Below are 13,249 nucleotides of genomic sequence, written 5' to 3' on the forward strand. Positions count from 1 at the left end.
CAGCTGCTTTAGCTTCCTTAGCTTGCAAGGAGGAACATGGCGGACCGGCTCACACAGCTGCAGGACGCGGTGAACTCGGTGAGCAATTTCGCTCTCTTAGTCTCTGTCTTCCCTTTTCTGAGTAAAACGAGAGGAAAAGGGGCCCGAGAAAAACACCCGCAGTGGGGAGCGGACTGAAGAGGGGTTTCAGCAAGAAGCGCTGGCGGCGGCGGGAGGCGGCGCGGCGTCCTGGGAGGTTTGAGGCCGGCTGCGGGCTTTGCGGAGAGCTGAGGGAGGGAGCAGCCTTGTTCGCCTGAAAAGTAGAGGATCTGTCTGTCAGGACACTTAGGCGTCACGGTCCTGTCTTGTTCTCTGGGAACAGTTTTATTTTATTGTCAGTAGCGCTTATGGGATCTCTTCTCTTCCGGGTGTAAGGGGAGAAGCAGCAGGAGCTGCTTTTCCCCTTACCAGTGTTAAGCCGCGGAGGAGAGACTGGGCTCCTGGTGATCGGAGCTTTTTCGTTAAATGTCAGCCGAGAGTATTCCTTTCCCTGGACTTTCAGGTTGAGGCTGGAGTGATGTGAGGTGAGTTTTGTTTCATCGTAGTTGGTTCCTATAGACAAAGGGTTTCGTTCCGTCTCTTGGCGCTCTCTAGCATCAGTTTGGGGAAAACTGACATGCTTACGAGAGGGAATCTGCTAACGCTTGTGTATGTTCCCACTTATTTAAGTCGTCGTTAATGTGTCTCAGAAAGTCTCCTTCCTCTTAAGGGCCAGATCTTTTAAGTCGACCCCCTTACGTTGATCGTTCTTATTTTTCCGGTTCTGCCTAACTGGAGAGTATATGCAAACCGAAGGATTCATATACTCATTACCATTAACAGTTAAAGGGTTTCCCATTAGTAGTTATATTTTTCATTGTCGTTCTATTTATATTTTGATGTCCCAGGTAAAATGTCTGTATAGAGAGAATATGTTAACTGGAAAATCTTAAGTATCTGGTCCCTTGCCAATTTTTTCACACTGGAGGCTAAGAAGTTAGGATTCTTATCATTGCATCATCAATCTTTGTTCACTTCAAGGCTGTGAATCTGCCTGTGAAAAATTGATCTACTCTGTAAATAAAATAAGACCTTCTAGGACTGAGAGGGCTAGCCCCTAAATGTTGATGAATTCACTAAGATAAATTCTATTTTATGGTAACTTGCCTGGGCTGCCAGCCAGCTTCCCTCTCAGAGATATTCTTTGAGGCTTTTCAAAATCAAATTGTAATGATGCTACTGGGTAGAAATGTTATTTTAGGAGAAATGTTGCATATTCATATGCGTCTTGTAACCAGAAAGTTAGTAGGAGAAAGTGAATATGGCCTTAACTCCAGGGTTAGCATGCTGATAATTGGATTTTGGGGAGAAACCTCTAGGTTAACAAGTATGAATGCCTACTGTGTATGTAAGCATTATCATGTTTACAGAGAAATATTCCCTAAGGAGTTCACAGTCTAATTAGAAAGATGTCATATACTCAAGAGACACTTAAATAACATAAAAGTAGTATTTCGTTAGGTAGTTATAATGAATCAAATGTCTTCAATTGTAAGTGCTGAGTTAAATTGGAATATAGAGTGATATGCATTAAAATAGAGCAGATCTTCTTAGCATTGATCTAAATTATAGTTATTTGTAAAAGTATTAAAATAACATTTGTTTTTATCCTCTTGAGAACTCCATGAGGGCAGAAACTATGTCTTGTTCACTGTATCACTCTAATGTTTATATACAATGCTTGTCATAGAGTTTTATTTTTGATAAATATTTGTTGAATAAATGGATTTTGAGGGCTTTTGAAGAACACAGCAGATAGCCACCGTGTTGAATTTTGTGCATGTGTGTTTTTTCCATTCCTTAGAACAGTGGTGTAATGTGAAAATGTTTCCAATTTAAAAATGAAAAACCCTATTCAGGTTACCAGAACCAGAACTGGAATCCACATTTGTGCATTTTCTGAGCACTTACTGTTGCTCCATTTCAAGGAGTAGAATGGGAGCAACACAGTATAGTCAGGAATGAATTTATCACTAGTTAGGTATATATGAAGGATTAGTAGAAAATGAATAAGTAGAGTTGAGTTAGATTATTGAAAGTTTTGAAATAGCCTGAAGAGTTGGAGATTAGTCTTAAAGGCCATGTTGGGGTGAGCTCAAAAATTTTTTTAAAGGTTTATTTATTTGAGAGAGAGGGTGCACATGAGCAGGAGGGGAAAAGGGAAAGGGAGAGAATCTTCACCAGATTCCACATGGAGCCCAACACAGGGCTTGATCTCACAACCCTGAGATAACTACCTGAGCCAAAACCCTGAGTTGGACACTTAACCAACTTTGCCACCCAGGCTCCCCTGAGCCCCAAATTTTTAAGCAGGGTAAAATAACATAGTGAAATGGAAAACAAGAAGGAGGATATTGTAACAATTCTGTTGTGAGATAATTACAGAGGCAGTGATGATAGAATGAAAAGGGAATAGAAGGATTTGAAGATGAAAGTGAGACTCTGAAGTTAGACTGCTAGTAACTAGGAGATTCTCAATACAAATTAGATATTAAAGGAAACAGTTGATTTTGAGTTCTGTTTAAATAATGGCAGAGAAACTTAGTGGAAGTGGTCATGCACTGATTGGAAATAAAAAAACTGAGGTTCAAGAGGTCAGGACAATTGAGGGAAGCTGTTTGGGAGGATAGGAGTCTTAGGTTTGCTGCTTGTAAGGAAGTGGTATTCTCAGTCTTCAGAACTGCTTAAGGAATACTTTTAGAGCAGTGGGAATTTACAACTTGAGTCATGGAGAAAAACATTTCCAAATACTTAAGGTGGAGTCCCTTTTCTCTCTCTCTTTTTTAAATTGAGGTATAATTGACATAATATTAGCTTCAAGTGTACAGCATAATGATTCAATATTTGTGTATATTGTGAAAAGATCGCAGTAAGTCTAGTTAACATGCCACCATACTGTAGTTACAAAGTTAAAAATTTTTATCTTTTGAAGAGAACTTCTAAGATTTACTCTCTTAGCAACTTTCAAAAATACAACACAGTATTAACTGTAGTCACCATACTGTACATTATATCCCCATGACTTATTTATTTTATAACTGAAAGATTGTACTTTTTGACCCCGTTCACTCATCTAGCTCACTTTAACCTGCACCTCATCTCTGATAACCACTAGTCTGTCCTTTGTGTGTGAGCTCAGTTTTTGTTTTGTTTAGATTCCATATATAAGTAATATTATGTAGTATTGGTCTTTCTCTGACTTATTTCATTCAGTGTAATGCCCACAAACTCCTTTCATGTTGCAAATGTCAAAATTCCCCTCCCCCCTTTTTAAAAAGATTTTATTTATTCATTTGAGATAGAGGGAGAGAGCAGGAGCAGGGGAGGAAAGGGAGAAGTAGGCTCCCTGCTGAGCCAGGAACCCAGACACAGGGCTTGATCCTAGGACCTTGGGATCATGACCTGAGCCAAAGGCAGATGCTTAATCGACTGAGCCACCCAGATGCACCCACTTTTTTTTTTAATGGCTGAATAATGTTCCTGTGTGTGTGTATACCAGTTTCTTCATTCATTCATCTATCAATGGCCTTAAGATTTCTTAAGGTGGAGTCTTTTCCATGCTATTTCTTTATACTTGTAACTACTTTAGTCTCAAAAAAAGGGACTATGTACTTTGTATATGAGTTATACATTTTAAAATTTATCCTAGGACCATACTTTTACTTGCCAGTCAAATTTGCTCTTTCCCACCGCTACCCCCCCGAAATCCTTACTTATGCTTATAACAAATATTGGCATAATTTCTCTTATTATTCTGTTACCTTGGGACAAAAACAAAGATTATCTTGTATTTCCTTTTAACTGTTTCGAGTATGTTGATACCAAACCTTGTTTCTTTGCCTGATTAACACATTTAATCGTTGTTAATAATAACTGGCTAATTTTATCCAAAATTATTCCTGTTCTTTTCCCTTGCTCAGAGGTCATTATTATAGAAACTTATTTTTGTTGCTATTACCGATAAAATCCTGAAAACTGATAAATCCTTTCTAACTCTGACACATTTTCTTTGGCCTCAAGCTTGCAGATCAGTTTTGTAATGCCATTGGAGTGTTGCAACAGTGTGGTCCTCCTGCTTCTTTTAGTAATATTCAAACAGCAATTAACAAAGATCAGCCAGCTAATCCTACGGAAGGTAAATTTTCTTGGCTTGTCTTAATTTGACCATCATATATATTACTTGTAATCCTTTAAGATTAAGTTTATTGAGAAATGTAAGTTACATATAGCTTTCTTATAGTCTTGTTGTTTGAGAATATTACTGAAAGTTTTGTTATAAAAGAAATGAATTTGTTACAATTTACATAACATTTCACAATTCCATTCATGTCAAATAACAGATTGTTACTCCTTTAGAGATGAATTTGTATGAATTTAGCTGAATTTCACTTGAGGGACCTTAATAAGGAAGACATCCCATTAACAGATTCCTTTATTCAATTGACTGGCATATTGTCCTTAAAAATGAGATAATTATGTTTAATTCCCAATTTGAGTTAAGAGTAAGGCTAATTCTCAAACATGTAATAGGATTGGTGTGTTAAAATTACATTTTAATCATTCAAAGCCTAGTACAGAAGTAGTTTATGAACTTTTCTGGTTTCATTAGCTTCAAATTTAATTTCTTTTTCTGAAAACTTGACATTCCTTAATACTCTGAATGAGTGATATCTTTCTTTAGAATATGCCCAGCTTTTTGCAGCACTGATTGCACGAACAGCAAAAGACATTGATGTTTTGATAGATTCATTACCCAGTGAAGAATCTACAGCTGCTTTACAGGTAAAAATCTTTTTTCCTTTGAGAAATTTGCTAGTAGAATTTTGATTAAAGGAGATAGATTTTTTAAAAAAGATTTATTGTTATTTTTTTTGCAAGTAATCTCTACTCCAATGTGGGCCTTGAACTCATGATCCCAAGATTAAGAGTCACATGTTCCTCTGACTGAGCCAGCTAGGTGCCCCAAAGGAGATTTAATACCTTTTGTTACAGTATTCAAAGGTTCATTAAGATTGTTTTATTTATTTATTATTTTTTTAAAGATTTTATTTTTAAGTAATCTCTACACCTAGCATGGGGCTTGAACTCACAATCCTGAGATCAAGAGTCACATGCTCCATAGACTGAGCCAGCCAGGTGCTCCATGATTAAATTTTAAAATTGAGGTTTTGTTAATTGTAAAGTACTGTAGTTTATTAAAGACCATGTGAGTATATTGGTTGTCCAATTTTGAGCTATAAGTACACTTCTATTTTTCTCATTTTGGCTCTTTTCCTTTCTTTTGGGTAGTATTCTGGGTGTGGAGTAGAAAGTCCACAAGCAGTGTGGAAGAGAGTCATATGTAGACAGACATTCAGAGATCTCTGACTGAAAATTCATTCTTTTAAATAATTCATACAGGGGATAACTCTTAAAAATCATGTGATTTTAGACTTTCTGACACCGAGAAACCTATCATAATGGTTTCAGAGTCCTCCAGATTTAAAAGTAAATACTTCTCTAGTTTTTTATTTCCTTCTCAACTCTTACTAACCTCCAAGTTTTTCATTTCTCAAAAGATTTTTTAATTTGTGTCTTACAAAGGCTGCTAGCTTGTATAAGCTGGAAGAAGAAAACCACGAAGCTGCTACATGTCTGGAGGATGTTGTTTATCGAGGGGACATGCTTCTGGAAAAGATACAAAGTGCACTTGCTGATATTGCGCAGTCACAACTGAAGACAAGGAGTGGTACCCATAGTCAGTCTCTTCCAGACTCCTAGAACCGGTATATACCATGTGGCTGAGAAAAGAACTATTTCAGTGCCATTAAGAATTCTGCATCAAACTTAGATGGAAGCCTTACCAACAGTTACAGAAACATTAAGCACTATGACACGTTACCTTTTTAGCTCTTTTTTAATAGTCTTCTATTTTCACTCTTGATAAGTAAGCCTCTAAAATTGCGATTGAACCAGCTTTAAACCATCATTATACCATCATTTTTTTTATTGAAATGAAATTATTGAGGTAGATATTGCATTAATGGTTATAATATAATTAAACAGATGTACTTTAAAATTCTACTGTGACGTTTCTATCTTTATTTTATCAAATTTCTACAGTCTTTTTTGCAAATCAAAACATCCCTCAAGCCGGAGAGATGGTAAGTGTAGAGATATGGGGCATTTCAATTTAGGCTAGTGTCCTTCTGTCTCTTCAGAGGTTTCATTATATAAATTTGGAGCTTGAGCAAGGAAAGTTTCTGAAACCATGTTGCTTTGGAGAAACAGAGTGTTATGGGGGTACCTGTGAAGCTTAGTCAGTTAGGCGCCTGCCTTTGGCTCGGGTCATGATCCTGGAGTTCTGGAATCAAGTCTGGAATCAGGCTCTCTGCTCAGCTGGGAGCCTGCCTCTCTCCCTCTGCCTGTCGCTGCCCCTGGTTGTGCTCTCTCTCTCTCTCTCTTTTTCTTTCCCTCCCTCTGTGTCAAACAAATAAATAAAATCTTAAAAAAAAAAAAAAGAAAGAAAAAGAAACAGAAGGCTAGTGTGGCTGGATGAGAGACTAGATCACTTTTCTGGAAACGTTCTTCTTTTTCCAGAACTTCATACTCATTCTACTTCATCTCCACATGTGTTTCTACTAAGAAATTATCTTCTCTATCTGTAGAATTTCTGTGCTTTTGTGAGAGGGTTCTTCTTCATCCTGAACTATCCTTTCCCGTATCTCTTGATCTGCTTTTTCCATGCTTCTTAATTTGCATTGTGAAGTATGTTCCCAGAGTCATTGATTCCTTCTTATCCTTTTTATTTATCTGAAGGTTCTGCTGATCTTATTAACCTCTCAATTTTTATTCCTGCATTCTAATCTGACCAGAACCTAATTCTACTACATAAATTACTTTAACATTTTCTGCATTCCACCTTATTTTGTTACTGCTAACATTTGTGTTAGTGTTACCAAGTATGATTGTGCACCAACTCTTCCTTCTCCTTGAATCCTTTGATTATTTCCACAAGAATGCTGGAGTTGAAATGTATCTACATTAACTGATTCTGTCTCCTGAGGCTACATTTTTCAGAATATCCTGCAATCTGTTACTATCCGGAGTTTAAGAAAGTTTAAGAACAATAGTCTGAGATTCTGCCTGTTATTCCCATCATAATCAAGCTCTTCCACAGTTCTCGGAAAATACTGCTTAAAGGCACATTATAACTCCAAAATACAATTTAGAGTCATTAATTTTTAAAGTTATGTTAAATGTTATCTATACTAATAGATATTTAAAATGTTGGCTTATTCTCTCTGGCATCACTTAAAATGCATTTTATTTATTTATTTATTTAAATTTTTAAGTAATCTTTAGGGTTGGAGCTCACAACCCTGAAATCAAGAGTCACATGCTCTACCAACTGAGCCAGTCAGGCGCCCCATGAGTAATCATGCTTTCTTTCTTTTTTAAGTTTTATTTAAGTAATCTCTCTATACCTAACATGGGGCTCGAACTCACAACCCCAAAGTCAAGAGTCCCACTTGTCTCACTCCCCTGACTGAGACAGCCAGGTGCCCATTTAAAATGAATTTTATTTTTATTTATCTATTTATTTGAGAGTGAAAGAGTAGACAAGCTAGGGGTGGGGAGGTGGGGAGAGGCAGAGGGAGAAGCAGACTCCCCGCTGAGCAGGGAGCCCAGTGATGCAGGGCTTCATCCTGGGACCCTGGGATCATGACCTGAGCTGAAGGCAGATACTTAACTGACTGAGCGAAACAGGTGCCCTGTAAAATGAATTTTATTTTTAAATACTAGCATGAAGTAGAAGATAACTCACAAAAGAAAGTAATATTCAAAGTACTGAAAAACACAATTAGCCCCAAGAGAGAAGTACAAAAAGTTATAGCCTTAAACTGTTAGACTACTGTTATCCTTACCTGAGATTTTTTTTTTTTTAAAGATTTTATTTATTTATTTGACAGAGAGAGATCACAAGTAGACAGAGAGGCAAGCAGAGAGAGGGAGGGAAGCAGGCTCCCCGCCAAGCAGAGAGCTCGATGCGGGACTCGATCCCAGGACCCTGAGATCATGACCTGAGCCGAAGGCAGCGGCCCAACCCACTGAGCCACCCAGGCGCCCCTGAGATTTTTTTTTATATTTGAAATTGCCTGTTTTTTCTGGTTTAAGGTATTACAGAAAAAGAACAATACACATTCTGAAATATTCATAAAGATCGTATGACATAATTCATAAAGACTGTATATAATAGCTTCTCTTAGCTGTCATTTTGTGGACATGGCTGTTGGGTGAGGAAGTCCTGAAAGCTGAAATGGGTATATGGGCAGTGATAGTTTTGCTGCCTGGTACATGGCTTTGGGAGGACAGAAAACAATGGATGTCTGTGTCTTTCATCCCCTAGTTCTTCCCTCCCCTTCTACCCAGATTTAAGTTGTTTTAAGGAGAAAACTCCTTAAAAATGGGGTTATGGTCTCTTTCTTCCCAAAGGACCATAGACCCTATATCCCTGTTGGAATTTTCTGGAGAATTCAGGAAAGGAGGGACACAACCCTTCATGGCTTTGTTGGATATGGGTGCTATCGTACTTGGTCTAGTGGGGAGAAGGGACATGCAAATTCAACTTTGGGTCTAGGTAAAGTGACCAGTGAGGATGTTAAATATAACTTTATTGCTAAATATAACTTTGAGCTCGATCTGATAACACTGTGGTCATGGCTTCTACTATGAACATATTATTGGAATAGACATCCTGTGCCCTTGTAATTCCTCATGCAAATGCCAGAGGAGATACACCCATTCAGGCCATGCTAAAGGGAGAGAAGTAGTCGTGTGATCTGTAAAACAATCCCCAACCCATCTCCTTGTCCTTTGTCTATGAAGCACCTGGCCGTTGACAATTGAATACTGTGCTCCTGGAAAACAGTTAGGGTTTCTCCATCTTATTGTATTCCTGGCAGTGGCTTACTGCGAAGAACCACCTTTCCCTGTATGGCTTTGTTCACATGTGACAAAGCTGGACCCAGACCTCCAAATTCCCATTGTTTGTCTCATAAATGGTTAGTTGAACTGTTTGTCCCCACAGACCAATCTGGACAAAATGCCCTGAAAGGACCTAATCAAACTTTAGGCTTCTCCCCTCACAGACCCCTGAACTTTAATCCACCCTCAGTCTGAACCTGCACTGGAATGTGGAATAGTATGTCCTCAGACACTTCCTGAAAATTAACTAACCACTAAAAAAGACTTCCATTTATCAACCATCCCCTTATATCCATCTGATCTTTGAGACAGTTGGAGATCTTATGGTCAGAGCATTCTCATTGCCACAATATTTTCCAATAAAGTTTTTATGTACCTAAGTGTGGATTCGTTTTTACTTGATAACACTTGTGTAGGAAAAAAAAACCTCATCTTCTCTCATCCCATACCCCCAGGGGCTAAGGCTGGGGCAAAGGGGGCTGAGGCACTCATTCACTGTGAAGTAATAAATCTCTCAGAACATCTTATGTGTACATTTAGGATAAAATTCATAAAGAAAATATTAATAGTAAATATTAAAACCCCAACCCAATGAAATGTAAATAACTCAGGGATGAAAGAAATTATAATGGAGATTAGGACATAATTCAGAACTTAATGAAAATATTATGCACAGAAACATGGGGAGAGCAATAGATGTGCAAGGGAGGTGACCTTGCAGCAGGTAATAAATCATTAATCAAGATGTTTTCAGTGTCTGAGCCTCCCAGCTTTAAAAAGGAACCACCCAAAGAGACAGACTTTCAGAACCCAGGGCGCAGAGGTCCATACAACAACCTTATTTCAAGTTGTGAACCCAGAGCTCTTCATTAAGCCTAACCTGTAATGGCTTTTGGATTCGCATGGCTTACACTGGTTATCTACATGCAACACAAGAGAATACGAAGAACCTCTCTGAAACTATTGATAGTGAGGGATACAGTTTTATAAGGAGGAAAACCTCTCAATGGGATTAATAGTGCTGGATACAGCAGATGGAGCTTTACTTAGGGCTCTGAAAGCTTCAGATGAAAGATAATGTGTAGTGTCATGCTTCTTGGTCTAGAATGTGTTCACGAGGAAAGAGAGCAGTTGCAATCAGGTCATGAGAGTAAATTTTAAATTTCATCCTTGCGAAGCTGCAGCCCTTACCTCAGTCTCCACAAAAAGAGCTTCTCCTCGCATAACAGTGCCGTGAAATCGAAGTTGTTTTTGCTAATTATTAAGTTCTATGTAATAAAAGCACTCAGTGTTGTTAAAAAACAAAAACTTGTGACATTCTTCTAAGCATTTAGGAGAAAATGCAAGTATTACCTTCCTTGCTTATATTAGGGAAAAAAAAGAGGCTGATAATTCATGAGCTAAGCTTCCAGTTGAAAGAAGGAAGGAAATAAAGGCAATGGAAGAAATAAGGAAACAACCATACCATGAGAAAATAAGAAAAGCTCAAAGTTGGGCTTGAAAAAGTAATAAAATTGACACCTTCTGCGAGTTTGGTCAAAGAAAAAAGAGAGATGATATAAATATACAATATGAAGGGTTAAAGTCATGCATTGTTTAAAAAAATTTTTTTTAAGATTTTTATTCATTTATTTGAGAGAGTGAGAATGAGACCACAGAGGGAGAGGGAGAAGCAGACCCCCGGCTGAGCAAGGAGCCGGATACGGGCTCTATCCCAGGACCCTAAGATCATGACCTGAGCCAAAGGCAGACACTTAACTGACTGAGCAACCCAGGCACCCACATTGATTTTCAAATGAGAAAATTTGAGTACTGTTATGCCAAGAAATTTGAAAATTTTTGATAAAAAGGACATTCCTAGGGAAAAAAAATGTAACGAACAGGCTCAAGGAAATATATAAATCATGGTCATACAATCTTTAAAAAAATACAGTCAAAAAGTCTTCTCCAGGGGGCCTGGGTGGCTCAGTGGGTTAAAGCCTCTGCCTTCGGCTCAGGTCATGGTCTCAGGGTCCTGGGATCAAGCCCCATATCGGGCTCTCTGCTCAGCAGGGAGCCTGCTTCCTCCTCTCTCTCTGCCTACTTGCGATCTCTGTCTGTCAAATAAATAAATAAAATCTTAAAAAAAAAAAAAAGTCTTCTCCATGAATAAAGCACTAAGTCTAGAGAGTTTTATTAGTGAGTTTTGTTAAACATTCAGAGGGCAACATTCTAATTTCACACAAAGCTCATTGTCAAAATTTCATGGACAGTACAGAAATTAAAACCAATCTTGCTCATGAATATGCAAAAATACTAGCAAATTAAAAGCCATTACATATTAAAAATGGAATATATCACAAATTTATGTTTAATTCCAGAGATACATGGCAGTTTTATCTTTATAAATTACTTTGTATTTTTATGAATGCTTATAAGATGCTTACCATTTTTTTCTTAATTGTACCTTAAAATTGGGATTTTGATTTTGTTTTTGTTTAATGGGATTTTGTTTTTTCCTTCCTTATTGTAACATAAAATGGTATGCTTTACAATTGCCAGAATCTTTGATTTGATTAAAAATAGTAATTTGTCACAGTAGGTTAAAATCGGAATCATATGATCATGTAACTTGTTGATAAAATTCAACGTCTATTTGTGAAAAAAACCTTTTGGCAAAGGAGAAACAATTTTTAAAATATGAAAGGTGTCTTACAAAATACAGTGAACATCATATTGAAAGGTCAAATGTTTTTCCTTTCAGTTTGAGAATAAGACAAGGATGATTGCTATAAACATATCTACACATTTTTGTGCTGATAGTCCTAAACAATCCATCTAAGCATGAGAAGGAAATAAAAATTATAAGATTAAAAAAAAGGAAACAAAATTATTATCATTTAAGGATGAAATAAGAACCTGGAGAGACAATCAAGAGGATTCCATAGATGAATTTTGGAATGGTTGTTGAATATAAAAACAATGTGCAACACACCAGCCACAAATGGTAGGGAAAAAAATACCTTTTTTTTTTTTTAAAGATTTTATTTATTTGAGAGACGGTGTGAGAGAGAGCACAAGCAGGGGGAAGGGCACAGGGAAAGAAGACTCCCCGATGAGTAGGGATCCCGATGTGGGACTTGATCCCAGGACCCCGAGATCATGACCTGAGCCAAAGGCAGACACTTACCCCACTAAGCCACCCAGGTACCCCAGAAAAAATTAGTTCTAAAAAATATCTTCCAGAGCTACCTCTGTTGTGCAGTTGGTTAAGTGTCCAGTTCTCAGTTTGGGCTCAGGTTATGATCTCAGGGTTATGGGATGGAGCCCCTGTCAGGCTCTAGGCTCAGCACAGAGTCTACTTGAGATTCTCTCTCCCTCTCCCCTTGCCCCTCCTGCTCTGTCTCTTTCTCTCTCTCTTTCTCTTTCTCAATAAATAAATAAAATCTTTCCATAGTATCAAAAATGATGTTTCAAAGAGTAAGTACAATTCAAATGTAAGACAAAAATGAAGGAAAACATTGGGCGCCTGGGTGGCTCAGTGGGTTAAGCCATTGCCTTCAGCTCAGGTCATGATCTCAGGGTCCTGGGATAGAGTCCCACATGGCGCTCTCTGCTCAGCAGGGAACCTGCTTCCCCCTCTCTCTCTCTGCCTGCCTCTCTGCCTACTTGTGATCTCTCTCTGTCAAATATAAATAAAATCTTTTAAAAAAATTAAGGAACACATTCTAAAACTTAATTTTAAAACATTTTTAGAGACCGAAAGACAGTAATACTATCTTTATGAAACAGAGGAGTCAATATTGTAAATATGACAGTTTTCCATAACAGACTCATAGATTTAATACAAGTTTAACTAGGTTTCCAACTGAGATTTCTGTGGAAATTGACAAGTTGTTTTTAAAATGTATTGAAAGTATAAATTGTCAATAGATATCAAGATATTCATGAGGAAAGATACCATAATGACAGAGCTTGCTTTAAGAGCAATTAACACAGGGGCACCTGGGTAGCTCAGGCGAGTTAAGTAGACTACCTTCGGCTCTGGTCATGATCCCAAGGGTCCTGGGATCAAGCCCTGCATTGAGCTGGCTGCTCAGTCTGCTGCTTTCTCTCCCTCTGCCACTTTCTTGCTCTATCTCAAATAAATAAAACCTTTAAAAAATAGTAATTAACAGAGCATATTAGTACAGGGATAGACAAATGGACCAATGGAAGAGAACAG

General features: G+C 37.8%; 1 protein-coding gene and 1 pseudogene across 1 annotated transcript; both read left to right on the forward strand.

The window, feature by feature from the left end:
• LOC111159956 (mediator complex subunit 21) lies at positions 1-6,141 on the forward strand. Its single transcript, XM_022522675.1, has 4 exons — positions 1-78; positions 4,099-4,213; positions 4,760-4,860; positions 5,662-6,141. The coding sequence occupies exons 1-4, from the start codon at positions 37-39 to the stop codon at positions 5,836-5,838; spliced, it is 435 nt and encodes a 144-aa protein (XP_022378383.1). The 5' UTR covers positions 1-36; the 3' UTR covers positions 5,839-6,141.
• Positions 6,142-9,789: 3,648 nt separating this feature from the next.
• On the forward strand, positions 9,790-10,061 carry LOC111159940 (annotated as a pseudogene).
• The last annotated feature ends 3,188 nt before the right edge of the window (positions 10,062-13,249 follow it).

Source organism: Enhydra lutris, unplaced genomic scaffold, assembly GCF_002288905.1.
Source record: "Enhydra lutris kenyoni isolate GAN:26980312 unplaced genomic scaffold, ASM228890v2 scaffoldscaffold72, whole genome shotgun sequence".
Classification (NCBI taxonomy): domain Eukaryota; kingdom Metazoa; phylum Chordata; class Mammalia; order Carnivora; family Mustelidae; genus Enhydra; species Enhydra lutris.

What these genes read in the sequence shown, in the direction of transcription:
- LOC111159956 (XM_022522675.1), top strand. Translation starts at nt 37, where the DNA reads ATGGCGGACCGGCTCACACAGCTGCAGGACGCGGTGAACTCG. An exon ending in TGCAGGACGCGGTGAACTCG is followed by an intron (nt 79 to 4,098) that starts GTGAGCAATTTC and finishes TTTGGCCTCAAG; the next exon opens with CTTGCAGATCAGTTTTGTAA. An exon ending in AATCTACAGCTGCTTTACAG is followed by an intron (nt 4,861 to 5,661) that starts GTAAAAATCTTT and finishes TGTCTTACAAAG; the next exon opens with GCTGCTAGCTTGTATAAGCT.